The sequence below is a fragment of the Cupressus sempervirens genome, chromosome 10 (genome assembly GCF_028749045.1).
Source record: "Cupressus sempervirens isolate cs-2001-9-10 chromosome 10, ASM2874904v1, whole genome shotgun sequence".
Taxonomy (NCBI): domain Eukaryota; kingdom Viridiplantae; phylum Streptophyta; class Pinopsida; order Cupressales; family Cupressaceae; genus Cupressus; species Cupressus sempervirens.
In genome coordinates, this window is record NC_143127.1 from 85,649,173 (window position 1) to 85,664,419 (window position 15,247).

The window sequence follows — 15,247 nt, forward strand, 5'->3', positions numbered from 1 at the left end:
GGAATAAATAAAAACTCATTTTGGGCTATAATGGGAACATGTAATCCTATTCTCCATTCCAATTTCACCAACCATTCAAGTTTCATTTGGTTCGCGGAATTTAAAAAATTGGGATTTTACAAACCTTGGTTTAGCAAAATTTAGGTTTCATTTGGTTTGTGGAATTTTAAAAACTGGGATTCTACAAACCTTGGTTTAACAAAAATATTGACCACCTACTTATGGGAAATCACTATGAAATCACTTAGTATGAAATCAATATTGAGTAGATCAACCAAAGTTATTAGTATGAAATCACTCTCGTCAAACACACTAAAGCAATGTAAAACGTTTTTCAACAATGAGCGAGAGTTCCACTTTCGACCCTAAAACATGCCCGTGCCTACCATAGACTTGACGAAATGCTAAATTTGGTTAAGTGAGATTGAGAATAGGAAGGGGCCATTCCAATTACAAGTATTTTTGGGAATAAATAAAAACTCATTTTGGGCTATAATGGGAATATATAAACCTATTCTCCATTCTAATTTCACCAACCAATCAGGTTTCATTTGATTCGTGGAATTTAAAAAACTGGGATTCTACAAACCTTGGTTTAGCAAAATCAAGCTTTTGCAAATCTTCATTTCAATTTTTGAGATTTTACTTAAACCATTTGTTTCACTCGAAAGATGCGTGTGAAGACACATTTTTATGCATAAGCTTGGAATTGAAGGCAAATTTCAAAAAGTAGTCCAATTTATTGTTTTTACACTCTTTACAAAACATAACCACGTTTTGATTTTTAATTACTACTTGCTAGTAGGAAGTCTCATATGCTAATTCTATTTTACCAATTTTAAAACAAACCCAAAAAATTTTCAAATCGTGAAAAAGCCAATTCCTATCATCTTGAGAAACCAAACAGATCGTATTCCAATTTTTCAATGATTATACCGCTCGAGCAACCAAACGTGTCCCAAACGTGTCCTCATATCTTCATTGATCTCTCTTAATTTTTCCCTAATCATTTTACACTCTTCATCGAACCAAGCAATGAGTCCAAACAGTTTGTTTCAGCGTTTCTTCTCTTTGCTCTTTAGCACTTTGATAGGGCCTACGAATCAAATTTGTGAAGTAATGACTATTGATGTCATCCAGCTGACTTAACCATTGGTAGCACACAAAATTACTTTTCCGTTTTAAACTTTTGGCGGCAGACATTGGAGTATTTGGGAGCGCGGGCGCATTCCATGTGCAAATCAAACTGGTTTAGCTGGAACTCGGTCCCGCCATAAGTTTGCCATGTCTTCTTCAGAAAATGGGGGAGTGGGAGGAGGAGATCCATCTTCCTCAGCTCCGTATAATACAAATGCAACATCGAATGAAGCATTTTGGACACAGGACTCCGCATTTGACACAGCAGAGGACGTCACCGACGTTGAGCTGCTCAAACGCGCGTGGAGAAATGAGAAAGCTGCCCCCGAAATTCTTCCATTTCGACATAACCTCGTGGAGCGAGCTCGCGAACAAATTCAGTTAATGGTAACTTATATTCTATTGCCATTCTTTTATTTTGTTAACTAGAAACCTACTTGTTTTACTTTTTGTTTTCGTTGCATAAACCCTAAGGGAAATTATTGGGTATACTGTGTATATTGCTGTGGGAGGGTGATATATTAACCTGCGAAATGGCCGTTGAGATTGTAAGTTTAAAATTATCAGGTTAAGATGATTTGAACCTGGGTCATGCTGACGACTGTGTCGTTGGATTATTTTACCTTTTTGATGATTACATTTAGAAAGCATTATATCCAGACTCTGATGTGGATTAAATTCTGTAGACTAGGTTCATTTTGGGTTTGCACTCAGGCTCTATGGAAGCAATCTGCAAACACTTGGCAGAGTTCGCAAATAAAATTGACAAAAAGGCAATCAGAATCGCCTCAATGGAACCGATAAAAGTGCATCAAAATCGCCTAAATGGAACCGATAAAAGTGCCCATATATTTTGCATTCCATTTCCTTTCTTTTGCATATGTTCCAGAACAGAACATAATTTTTGTGTTAAAATAGAGCGAGGTATAATTATTTGGATAACTAGGATTTAAAATATTCTTGTCTTTTTTTCACTTTATTGAGAAGTCACTCTCCCAAGTTGAGTGCAGGGATTATTTTGACTCGAGACTTGGCTACATATGCCAAGATTTGCAATGCCTCAATACTATGCTATAAATACGTATAGTGAAAAGCTAAACAATATTTAAAACAATCAGGTTTTTGGATCACACTACAGTACAATGAAGATACGTACAGTTTTTAAAACAGTAACCTCCAGGTCTGATAAATCCTTCCAATCCTGCAATACAGCAAAAGTGCACGTTTCTTTTCCAAGGAAGATACAGTTACAGCATCTGCCAAGAGAGGAGTGAATTGGAGTTATGGGCCACCCTAGTTCTTTTATCAGAGGGTAGCTTGTGGACCTAGGATATTTGGGCAGGAGAATTCTCCTTATCACTCGGCCTCATTAAGTTCATGTTAAAAACTTTCTAACCTTTTATCTGATGTGAAATAATTGCGCTAAGTCATAACATGTTGCTAGGGACTTCTGTATATGTTTTAATTTAAATTTTTCTTAGAATATTATAGAGTGAGTGTGAAAAATTGATCTCAAGTAATGTGAAATTCAAAATTTATGGTTATGTACAGCTTCATACCGACTTTGAATTGAAAAGAACAATAAATACTAAATATCTAAGATGAACTCACAACATAGAAGCTGCCAGGCATAAATAGTTGGAAGCTTTTGTATGTGTTCTGTAAGTGTTTAGGACCATTCTCTAGCAACTACTGAATGTTTCTTGATGTACAAATCAGTAAGCTGGGTCTTAGACATACGAGTCTGTTCATCCTATTGTTTGGGATGAACAAAATAAAAGTGGCAGCCACCTTTAAGAGGTTCTGTTTTAAGAGTGCAACACCGCTTCTCCACCCTTTTGCAGGAAGATACAATAGCAGCGTCTGCTGAGAGTGGAACTGACGACCTTATGTTGTCCTTGTATCGCATGGATTTGGACCGCACACTATTTCTGCTGAGATCCTACCTGCGCACTCGACTTCTGAAGGTTTTCCACTGATTTAATTTTTCCTTTGCACTAAGGTATTTGTAATCTTTTTTTTAGTACACTTTTGTCTGAGGCTATTGTTTTGCAGATTGAGAAATATGTTTTGCATGTATTAAAGTCAGAAGAAGTCTGGAATAAGCTCTCAGAAGGAGAGCAGAAATTCGCTCAGAAGTAAGTTTTAGCTTGCAGTATGGTTTACCAGGGTTTGGATCTTCATCCTTCTGTATATTTGAGAAGAAGTCCTTTCATATTTAACTTTAAATTTTAAAATTAATTAGGTTTAAAAATTAAATCAATGTTACTAATCTCCAGTCAATCTTGTGTATAATTTGCAGTTTAAGTAATACCTATTTCCTTTTTCTCCAATTTTATAATGATATAAAAAGATTTCATCACAGGGTTAAAATATGATGTCATTTCTGGTTTGTAACCCTATTGGCTGTACTGTCTAGCATAGATGTACTACTTGCAGAATATTCTCTGAGTTGCAAAAGCTGGCCAAGTTTTCTAGCCAGGTGTGTTCTTATGGCTTTTACTGGCGCCCAAAATTTGCTGATTTTTTCGCAAAAACTCACCGAGTACTTGCTGAGTTTTTTGCCAAAAACTCACTCAGCAAGTGTTTTTAAAAAACTTGGCCGTAGTTTTATAACAGCACTTAAAGGCAAAAAATGACCCAACTTAATTTCATTTCTCATTTCTTCACTTTTATTTTGCTGAGGGTAAAAATAGTCTTCCAAGCACTTGCAAATTGATTTATATCAATTTGAAGTGGGGTTTTTGAGTAGGATGACATAATGATTTGGAGAGGCAGGCTGTAGAGGAGGGGGGCGGATTTGGTTTCACAATGTATGACATTGAGTTGAATGAGTAGTCGTTGCTCGTGCCAAGAGAAGCTAAAGGAAGAGCTATATCCAGGATGGGGGATGAGCCACATACTTAGTCAAACATACCAAGCAAAGAGGCTAAATCATGCCCAGTGTAGATGTCTAGGAGTAGACCCTATAGTTCTACCTCTCCCTTAGTTTTTACTAGATCTAGGAAGAGGAAGATGTGATTGGAATGATGTATATATTTCTAGTTTTACATAAATTATTTCCTATTTCGCTTCCAGCCATCACTATTCCTCAAGAGAATGTGATTTTGTACCCACTTTGTGTTTAAAATATCTAGAGTAAGTTTGTTTCTTTTGCGTTCTTATTTATTGACTCACTAGATGCATCTTCTCATTGAATTTTGCAAAAAAAATGCTTTTCTCATTAAATACAAGCAATTTTTTAGTTCCCAAGTTTTTACCAAAAACTAGCCTAGTTTTCCCTAAATTTTTTTTTCAAGCCTTGGCAAGTCTTCCAGCTATGCTGTTTAGAATTATTTATCATAAATGCAGAAAATAATGAGGTCTTCTGGCTGAATTTTATTCCTTGCTACTTAATGGGCAATTAACTGTCCAAATTTCATAAACTCAGTACTGAACCTAAAAGATAATCAAACAGAAGTGATATAATATATGTATACTTTGGAGAAACCTAGTTGGTGAAAACTCCAGCATTGAAATAGATAGATAGTTCATCCCTGTTTTTTTTTAAATTCACATAAAATAAATTGCATGGTAAAAAGTTCAAACGTGGAGCTTATTGAATCTATAAAAGTGCCTACAGCCTTGGAGTTCTTCCGTGCAGTGCGTTTTTCCTCAAAGCTACTCAATGTGCCCATGAAACATCACTTTGAACCCCTGCCCACCCCCCACTGGATAAGAAACCTGCATTTTCTTTACCATTTGGGAAATCGAATAGATGATTCTTGATGTGAGGTTTGATGATTGTAGGGATTGGCATCGTCTCACCACAATTCAAAATTCAGCTCATTTCACTATCCTACAATCAGGTACTCTAAAATGCAGTTTTGATAGTTTCATCTCATTTGGGACAAAAATGGCCAAACTTGAGCTGGAATTTGTTTCATCTTTTGGGTAATTGTGTCAAAATGCTACAACCTAAAATTCCCAAATTGTTATTATGGTACAATCCAAACTCCTCGGGGGCCTCTATTTTACTTGAAATGCTAGTTAGAAAAAGATGTATAAGTAAAATAGCAAAATTGCAAATGCTAAATTCTTCAACATTGAATATTGAATATCAATAGAACTAATAATGCTAAATAAATTTTCAATTTGACTAAAGAAATTGTTGAATTGGCGATTGGAAGATTTCAATCATATCTAAAATATCACAAAGATGTTTACAATGAGTAGCATGATATCAAAACAAGTACAATATGCAAAATGTAGCAAAGGGATGTCTCTAAGAATCCCTCAAGGCAAACTCATCATTGGAACTATTGGATTCCTCATGATCAAGATTTGCCAAATGAACACTAACCAACCCTATATTTGAAGCTACAACATTTTGATCCTCGTCCATTTGTGATGGCTTCTCTAACAAAACATCTCATTGTGTTGTTGGACTCTCCTTGTACACATGTGGCTCATGGTCAGTGAGACACAAAGCTCTATGTACAACCACAAGCTTCTCCTCTCTTAGGGGTAAGTTTGTTTCTCTTAAGAGAGTTGATGAAATTGTAAGTTGACAAGTTCCTCTTTGTAGCTAAAGAACTAGAAACTAGAGATGGTAGATGAATGGCTTGTTTGGTAGTCTTTTGATTTTTGTCTATTACAGTTCTACCCAAAAATCGGATCCTCTTGTATCTTAGTTCTTGTATCCATCTTTGTCACATCTGAATAACTTGTAAGAAAGGAGAATCTATTCTATGCAAATCTCGTTAACAATTTTATCATCATACATCTTGTCAATGCATGTGAAAAATGCTTCCTTCACCTCATCATCTTGAATTGGTGTAACTCTACTAGGCCTAGGCATGCACCATTTTGGATTCAATGCATAAGCAACCATATGCAAGGAAGTGTTCGACCTGTCCCATCTTTGGTAAATGATTGGTCAAATGTGCTCATCGTAGAATGCTAAAGTGGGGTCCTTTTGCACAACAATTCTCATCTTGTCAAGCATAGAATTGATGTACTCATACAACTTTCTTAGGGAAGGTGCATCCCCAATATCTGATGACTAGGAAAACCAAAGCAAAGATAGAGACTATGTATTTTACATCACTCCAAATTACATTACTCTTCATTATATCCTTCAACCTCTTCCCTTGCTTTGTCTTGGCTTTGACCCATCAATTCCACTTTGTAGTCATAACCATGAGTTTTAGTGTCTCTTGCAATTCAATCATTCATTCTCTCCAAGAGAATGAAATAGGATGCACAATTGGCCTCAATTGGTTTAAAAATTACTCTTTGAAGCTCTGAAGAGTGCATGTGAAGTGTGGTGGTTGTAGATAAACATCTGCACATCTATCACATTACTAGCCACTCCTTTAATCCAGTCAATCTTCCCCATGTCCTTTAGTGCATTGTTCATGGCATGCATAGAACACGGAGTCCACCAAATACGTCTATAGGCTGTCTCAGTAAGCTTTTCGACAACTTGGGACACGTGTTGCATCTCTTACTACATTGACCACATGTTGTGGCCAAAACTCCTCAATAGTCTCTCTAAGGACCTTAAAATGAAAATCAACATCTTTGTGATGCCATGAACAATCAATCGCCTTGATGTGAACTTTATGCTGATACAAGATGTAGAATCGAATACTTAGTATTCCAAATGAAACACCAAATTTCCAAATCTCTTGAAGAAGGAAGCTCATATGCTAAATAATGTATATGGATTGTGTGATCAAATGAGACAACCCCAAGGTTTCTTCTAATTGTGAACTCTCACATAGTTGTAATGATGTGATATGTTGGTGTAACAAAGGGACTTACATTGTTCACTCAATGGACATGAACTTCCTCAATTACTTCCATCCAACATAATGCAAAGAGACAAGGGTTTTGAAAAATCTAATCTACTCCTAGAATGCAAGAAACTATGAATGTCTATGTGCCTCTTACTAGACTAGTGTAGCCATCGACATCAACCAAGCTAGTGTGACCTCCTCAGATAAATGTAAGGTGTTCAAATTGTTACCATTATACTAACACCATTTATCAATGCATATCATTGTGTGAGTAATAATTGAAAAGCTCATAAATATGCTAGTTGACCACATAAGGCAAACTTGCAATTATCAAGTAGCTAGTGGTATGTTTTATGCAAGTTCATCGTAAGTGCATCCAAAATATCTTTCATTTAGTTAAGCACTATTTCTAATCAACAAAAGCAAATCCCACTCTAAGTGAGGAAATGTAGAAACCATCCAATACTCCCAATGTCACAAGCATCCACCATGAAAACTAGTAATGGAGAAGGAATAATTTTGGTAGTATTATAGCAACAATTTCAACAAGTCTCCCCTTTGCAAATGACAAGGCCTTGGCCTTTTATAGTTGATCAATTACAATGAGTGGCTCTAATCAATTCAAGATCAAGGGCCAAGACTATGCCTACAAAACCCTAACCTACTTAATTGCTACAAGTTTATAGAAGAAGGCACTGATAAAAAAGAAAGAATGCCAATGAGAAAAATTACATTGCTTTAATGGGCCAATAAGAAAATTGGTTAGGTACAAGCTTATAGAAGAAGGCATCAATCAATAGCTCAATAGTAAAATGCCAAATGGTCTTGCAACAAATCTTACTTTAGAATTTTTTTTTTCCTCTTTTGGCAAATTCAATGAATGTAAACATAATATTGTTGAGCTCCTCAATGAGAACACTTGGCAAGATTTGAGTGGTTGAAGATGAATGAGTGCCACCTCAACATGTTTATTTTATAGTCTTGATCAACCCCTTGGCAATGAGAAAACATTTCTTGATGCTTAACATTATCAAACCTTCAATTGGAAACACTTGGCATGGTTTGATTGGTTGAAGATGAATGAGTGTCACCTCAAGATATTTATCTTATAGACTTGATCAATCCCTAGGTAATGAGAAAATATCTCTTGATGTTTAACATTATCAAGCCTTCCATTTTGAACACTAGGCATGATTTGATTGGTTGAAGATGAATGGGCATCACCTCAATATGTTTATCTTATAGACTTGACCAATCCTTTAGTGATGAGAAAATATCCCTTGATGCTTAACATTATCAAGCCTTCATATTCCCAAATTGCTTCATCTTCATGAAGTCTTTTTTATCCTTCCAAGTTCTCCACCTTGAAACCTTTCTCATTGACATGATTTTGACCTTGCACTTGTCCTGATGTCGTGACCATTCTCTTGCACTTGTAGTAGTGATATATGTGTTTCATGTAGTTGGACTATCCAATTGAACTTGGATTTTCAGAGGAAATTTAAGTTTGTATGAGTTTTCTTGGCACTTGTAGACATAGTCATGATGTTGTATTTGCACGTTGAACTCCATCTTGAACATGGGACTTTGACTTGATCTTAATTTGAACCTTGGATACCATCTTGGTGCACTTGCTTGATCAATCCTCATGTTTATACATGCTTCGTTTGTGCATCATAATTTTGTCCTCGAATCCTATTCACCCCTTGACTTGTATTTTGACCCCATACCTCTTGCAACTTACTAGTGCTTGAAGTTTTCACATTATACTTTGCTTGACATCCTTGCCAAAGTCCTAGAACATTTCCATCTGCATGATATTCATTCTCCCTTAAATGTTAAGAAACCAAGATGCTAATGATATAATTCTTTTTTGAATTTGAAAGATCATGCTTTCGAAAAAGAATCTGATTATGTCTATCAAACAAGAATGTGAACCTTAGCCCATTACATTGGATCAAAATATGGCCAACATATAATTCCGCCAACATTATCATTGAAAACCCCTAACTTGCTGACTTGGTTAACAATTTCCGAGTCTGTATATATCCAATTCACTTGTTTTGCTTCGTGTCAATCATATGCATGCCCAACTCTGATTTGGCCCATGTCGGCAAAAACTTTTAAGCAAATTACCTTTTGTTGGGTGCAGCCTTGACAAGTACAAGGCATCAATCTAAGGCTTATTCGGCAAGAACACTTGGTGATTTTCAGAATTCAAGTCCTCGTGGGCAAATATGCACAAGCCTTTTCAGAAATTCATGACCCATTGGGCAAGTTTCAAAACGATTTGTGGAAATTACAGCCCTATCGGGCAAAATACAATTCAGAATTTTGATTGAAGTCGGGTGAAATTGTTAGAGAAGTTCAATGTTACACATGAAGTTGGGTGAGATCAATAGGGAATTTTGGAGTTATCAGCTCCATTGGGCAAGTATTATAGCCATTTCAGAATTACTATGCTCATTGGGCGAGCATATCATATCTAATTATGAAATTTGACACACATTGGACAAACTTTATAGAGGTTGATTTTGGAAATTTCATTTTCATTGGGTAAAGCTTTCATATGGATTTTGGAAGTACACCATGGATTGGGCAAGATCCAAATAATTTTCAGAAATATACCATCCATTGGGCAAGATTCACAATGTCAAATTGGATTTTTATGCCTTATGGGACCAAATCAAAATTGAAAATTTGGTGTTCATAAGGCAAGATTTGGAAATTTGGTGTTCACAAGGCAAGATTTGGAAATTTGATGTGCATAGAGCAAAGATTAAATTATAATTGTCGAAAATCAGATATGGATGTGACTTGCAAAAATTCCATGTGTATTGGGCAAGGACAAAATTGGAAATCATAGTCTTTTGTGGTGAAATGAGAGGATTAGGGGGCAAGGTGAAATAGATAAATATAACATTTAAGTATATTTTATGCATATCATAGTTACGAGACTCAACGAGTCCGAGGCAGAGTCCCTATTTTTGAGGCAAATGGTCTCTCGCCTTGGACTTGATCGAGTCGTGGCAGAGTTTGTGGACTCGCCAAGTCCAGAGACTTGCCAGAGTACTGAGTCCCAAGCGCAAGATTCTCATCGACGGGTACAACAAAAAAGAGCCAAAATAAAATAAAATAAAAGGTTGAGTTACTTTTTTTTGTTTTGTATAACATCCATTTGACCTAAAAAGGTCATTTTACCCTTTGCTAATGCTTGTGATAGAGAGGAAAGAGTTAGAGAAGAGTATTGGGGTTTTGAGAGAGAAATTAGCAAAACAATTGGCTCTCCCATATCGATTGCTGATGGTTTGTGCAACTTTGTAGCTTTCACTTAAGCATTGAGATGAGCTTAAGGAAGCATTTGGAGGAGGCTTCTACAAACTTACTTGCATTTCCATTGTTTGTGCAAATTTGAAGAGGTAAGCAACAAGTTGCATTTCTTTGTGTTGTTTTGTAAATTGTTTTACATTCATATTTTTTACTTTCCATTTTGTTTACAATTGTTTTAGTCTCTACTTCTAGTATCTACTATTTAGATTTATTCTAAATTATCTCGATGACAAACTTGATAAGTAAGAAGGCCCTAAAGTTTAAAAATTTGATTCGATGCTAACGTTTTTCTATTTATAATATATTCATATTGCAGCAGCAACCATATTGACATCATGCCTTAGGGTGAGCCTTGTGGAAGTGGAATTAGGGCTACATGTAACCTTAATGCAGACCCAATTGCAATAGCAAGGGATAGGGCTTGGAAACATGTCATCCCTGGTCACAAAAAGGGAGTTTTTACATGTTGGCATTTTAGTGTAACATATAACGAGGGAGGCATAAATAGATTGAAGTATCACCTAGCACATATACCTAGGCGTGATGGTAAAAAATTGTAAAGAAGTACCCTAGGATGTTATGTGAGACATACAAGCTCTTCTAGAGGAAAAAAGGAGAAAAAAGAAGCAACAAGAAGAAATGACACAACTAGCTCAAGAGGGATTTTCTAGTTTTCGCTATCCATTATCCCCTACTCTACCTACTACTGCTACTGCTTCTACGAGTGTGACCATTGGATCTTGCATTCTTAAGAAATGTTCAACACATGATTCCATCTTTGTTCCACGCATAACTCCAAGTGCACAACCATTGCTTGAGAGCATGGGTTGGAACAAGGAGAAGCACAATAATGCAAATTGGCACTCAGAGACTTCATCTACAACAACATTTCATTCAATGATGCAAGGTACTTATTTATTTAATTTATGTCTCACTTTTGTTGCTTTCAAGCTTCAAGAGACAATAATATGCTTATTTTGTTTATTTTAATTTGTTTTCAAATTTAATAGTAACAATATAATATATTAATCTGTTTTAGGTTCCCTTATTGGCAAATTGCAATCGATGTTGTTACTATTTGTGGTCCAGGGTTCAAAGGTCCTAGTGTTGACAAGCTAGGAGGCCCTATTTTGACCTAAAGGGTGGCTGATGTAGAAGGTGCAATCAAGGAGCATTGTTAGATGTGGAAGACGAAGGGTTGCACCATCATGATTGATGGTTGGACTAATAGGAGTATAACACTCCACAACTTTTTTGTCTCCTCATCAAGTAATTGTAGACATTAAAAATTTAGAAGTAGAACTTGTACTTAAAAATTTAGAATCTCAATTAAGTGATTAAGTTTATAAATTATGAATTTATGATTGATCATTATACTAATTTGTTTCTTTTTCTTCAGGTGCCACAATTTTTTTGAAATCAATTGTTGCCTCAGGAAAAACATAGAATACTGAATATCTTTGTGAGGTAATGGATGAAGTGATAAAGGGCTTGAGTGTGGAGAATGTGGTGCAGAGAGTTATAGATAATGCAACAAATTATGTTGTTGGAAGAAAGCTTCTTATGGAGAGATACCCTCACTTATTGTTACATCCCAAATTTTGCCCTAATTTTTAATTTGATCATAACTATTGGTTCAACGAATTATTTCTTTTTCTGATCATGTCAAACAAGTTAGTTAATTATATATGTTGTATTAATTGTTAACAGACTATATCTTTTTCTTGATCATGTGAAACAATTTAGTTAATTATATACATTGTATCAACTGTTAACAGAATATTTCTTTTTCTTGATCATGTGAAACAAGTTAGTTAATTATATATGTTGTATCAACTGTTAACAGACTATTTCTTTTTTCTGATCATGTGAAACAAGTGAGTTAATTATGTACATTGTACCAACTTGATAACAAATTATTTCTTTCATGATCATGTGACATGAGATAGTTATTATAGATGTTGATGAGAATAATCAAGCAACCTATAATTGTCATTAGATGATTGACAATTGTTTGATTGGAATTAACAATCAATATATTTTTGAATTAATATCTTGGCAAGAATGTTTTGTTTGGGTGATTGCAGGAAGAAGACTGAAGAGAGGGGAAGCATTGCCAAACGGGGTCATCAAAAGGGGATGGTCGATTGGTCTAGTCATCAAGATTGACAAGTATGACCTAAGACTACATTGGAAAGGAAACAAAGATTTGACCACAGGTTGCATTATGGGATCGCATGAGCTATTAGGAAAACAATATAATAAAAACTTAAATAATCTAAATTAAAAATATAAAATTTATACCTTTGAAGATTTATGGAATTTCTTATTTTAATCATTATTATAAACCCTTAAATATGAACACGTATATAAAAATGAGGTGACACCAATAAATTATAAGTTTATAATCTAATGATGTCACTTCACCAATATGTACACATGAACATATAAAAGAGCGCATAATAAAAAAGAAGTTAAAACTCTTCAACTCCTTATTCTTTCCCTCTTCATTTCTTTCTTTTAAAATTCGATTTGTGAGGCATTCAAATGGCCTTCTTGATAACCAAAGGTATCCAAAGAGCCAAGCTGGCCATTTAATATAGAGTATCATTGATCGTATTTGATATAACTCTTTCCTCTTTGCATTCCATTACCCTTCTATTCACCTTCTTATGCGCTTACGCAAAGTCAAGTGATTATGAAAATATTATCGATCTCATAGCTTGCCATCTCGTTTCTTTTCACTTTTACACCTTTATCCATCCATGAGTTTAGAGCAAGGGAAACACAAGACTTCATCATTTTCGGCCACGCGAGTCATGCTAAGTCCAATTGATACGTATTTGATCTATCATTTCCTCTTTTCTTACTGCCATACTAGTCGGTTAAAGTAAATAATGTTGTTAGATTTATATACAGTTTGTATGGAATATGCATATATAAACATAGCTTCTTTAGTCGAAATTTCACAGGGTTTGTTATCATGTCACCTGCGGTTCATTAACCATGAGATTGTCTCAGCCATGGATATGGAAGATGGAATTTATAATGGTAACCATGAACTAATGATCCTGTCCGAATTTATTTCTATTTCTTTTATACATCATGCAGAGGTGTAAATAATTTCATGAAGTCCAAACACCAAGGAATTCACCGGCTGGGGTGCCATCAATGGTGAAGAGGTGTAAATCAAGATAGAGTGGATATAATCTCTCATGCACCTGGGATTCATTGGCATGGAAGCCATAAATGGTGAAGAGGTGAATATAACTTGAAAGAATAAAGATTGAAATCAGATAACTAAGTAACAAACACATATAATAGCTTATGCATGTCCTAATGATGAAACTTGTTTTCAAGTCGAGTGGTGGAGATTGGGTTTGCAAACCCAATTTGAAATTCTTGGCCAAGGTAGATATAGGCAGATGTGCCGATCATGAGATCTTTTTGTATGTCCAGAAACTTCAGTTATTTAGGAATAACTGATGGGACACTCAAACTATCGGGCAGTTCAAATGGTTGGACTTAAGAACATCTCAAGTTTGGTCTCGAGGTAGGGAGGGCCGTTCTATTAAGTTAGGATGTGTGGGGATAAGTATGGTCCGTAGTTGGGAGGTTAAGCCTATGTCAATGCTTCTCTTCTCACTAATGCCAAGGCTTGAACAACATGACAAAGGGATTTCTCCATTAATTTTTGTATGTTTTTTGCACCTTTACCTTTAGATTCATAGAAGATTAAACAGTTAGATGTCACTTTACTTTCAGCTGAATATGTTATCAGATAGATTGAAGATATTAGTTGTTACTTTATTTTTAGCTGAACATGTTATCAGTTAAATTGAAGATATTAGTTGATAGTTGTACTTTACTTTCAGTTGAACATGTTATCAGTTAGAATGATTAAAAATGATAGCAGCGTATTCATTCATTTATTTAGTTTCAATAGATGATTATAATTTGTAATTTGAATAGGAAGCAGTTACTCCCTTCTAGTTAAAAACAGTTAAAGGAAGTCTTTTTCATGTGAAATGAAATCAGTTATTAGATCTTTAGGAGTTTTAAATTAGTTAGGAAAATTCGTTTGTTACACTTATTTTGGACCCCTTGTGCTGCTCATTGCATTGATCTCATGTTAGAAGATCTTGGTAAACTCCCTTGGATAAAAATAATTATAGAGCAAGGAAGGAGTGTATGCAAATTCATATATAATCATACATGGGTCCTCAACCTCATGAGGAAATACATAGAACAAAAGGAGTTGTCTCGTCTAGGGGTCACTAGATTTACAATCAGTTTTTTCACATTGCAATCCTTGCTTGATTCAAAGGGAGGTTTGAGATGCATGATTGTAAGTGAGGAGTGGATCACATCATCATATGCAAAGACCACTGCAGGGACTGATACAATTGATCGCATTTTTGGCGAGGCTTCCTTTTGGATATTTATCGTTGAGATTGTGAAGTTAATTTTCTTTTTTGTTCTCATTTCAACTTTTTTGTTTATGAAACTATGTTATAAATTACTGTTCATTTATTAAAGAAAAACTTAAAGCCGATTTTTTCTCTTTCAACTTTCATAATGAATGCAGTTCATAAAGCCACTTGTTCTCCTATGAATTGTTGATAGGGAGAAGCTCTTAATGGGCTACATTTATGAGGGCATGGATAGGGTGAAGGAGGCCATTCACTCTTTTTTTTGTAGGGAATCGAGATAGGTATGGGCCTATATGGGATGTCCTTGATAGGCGTTGGCACAATCTACTTCTCAGGCTTATACATGCAGCAACCTACTTAATCCAACATACCAATTCAGCCCACATTTCAAGGTTGATGATGAGGTGTGGAGTGGTGTCTATGATGTAGAGAGAATGTCACCTGATTCAAGAGTTGGAACAATTGTAGTCCGTGAGATTGAGTTGTTTAAGAAAGCTCAAGGGGACTAATTTCCACGGGAGTTGTGCTAGAAAAATAGGACAGAATTGATGCTTGGTAAAAATC

The 15,247-nt window shown here is 35.4% G+C and overlaps 1 protein-coding gene across 1 annotated transcript in view; it reads left to right on the forward strand.

The window, feature by feature from the left end:
• The first annotated feature begins 1,004 nt into the window (after positions 1-1,004).
• SLD5 (DNA replication protein-like protein) overlaps positions 1,005-15,247 on the forward strand; it is a 37,011-nt gene continuing 22,768 nt past the window's right edge. Inside the window, exons 1-3 of the mRNA XM_089803164.1 lie at positions 1,005-1,524; positions 2,982-3,104; positions 3,193-3,275. Coding sequence (XP_089659290.1) covers positions 1,285-1,524; positions 2,982-3,104; positions 3,193-3,275 — 446 coding nt within the window. The 5' untranslated portion in view covers positions 1,005-1,284. The remainder of the gene's footprint in view (positions 1,525-2,981; positions 3,105-3,192; positions 3,276-15,247) is intronic.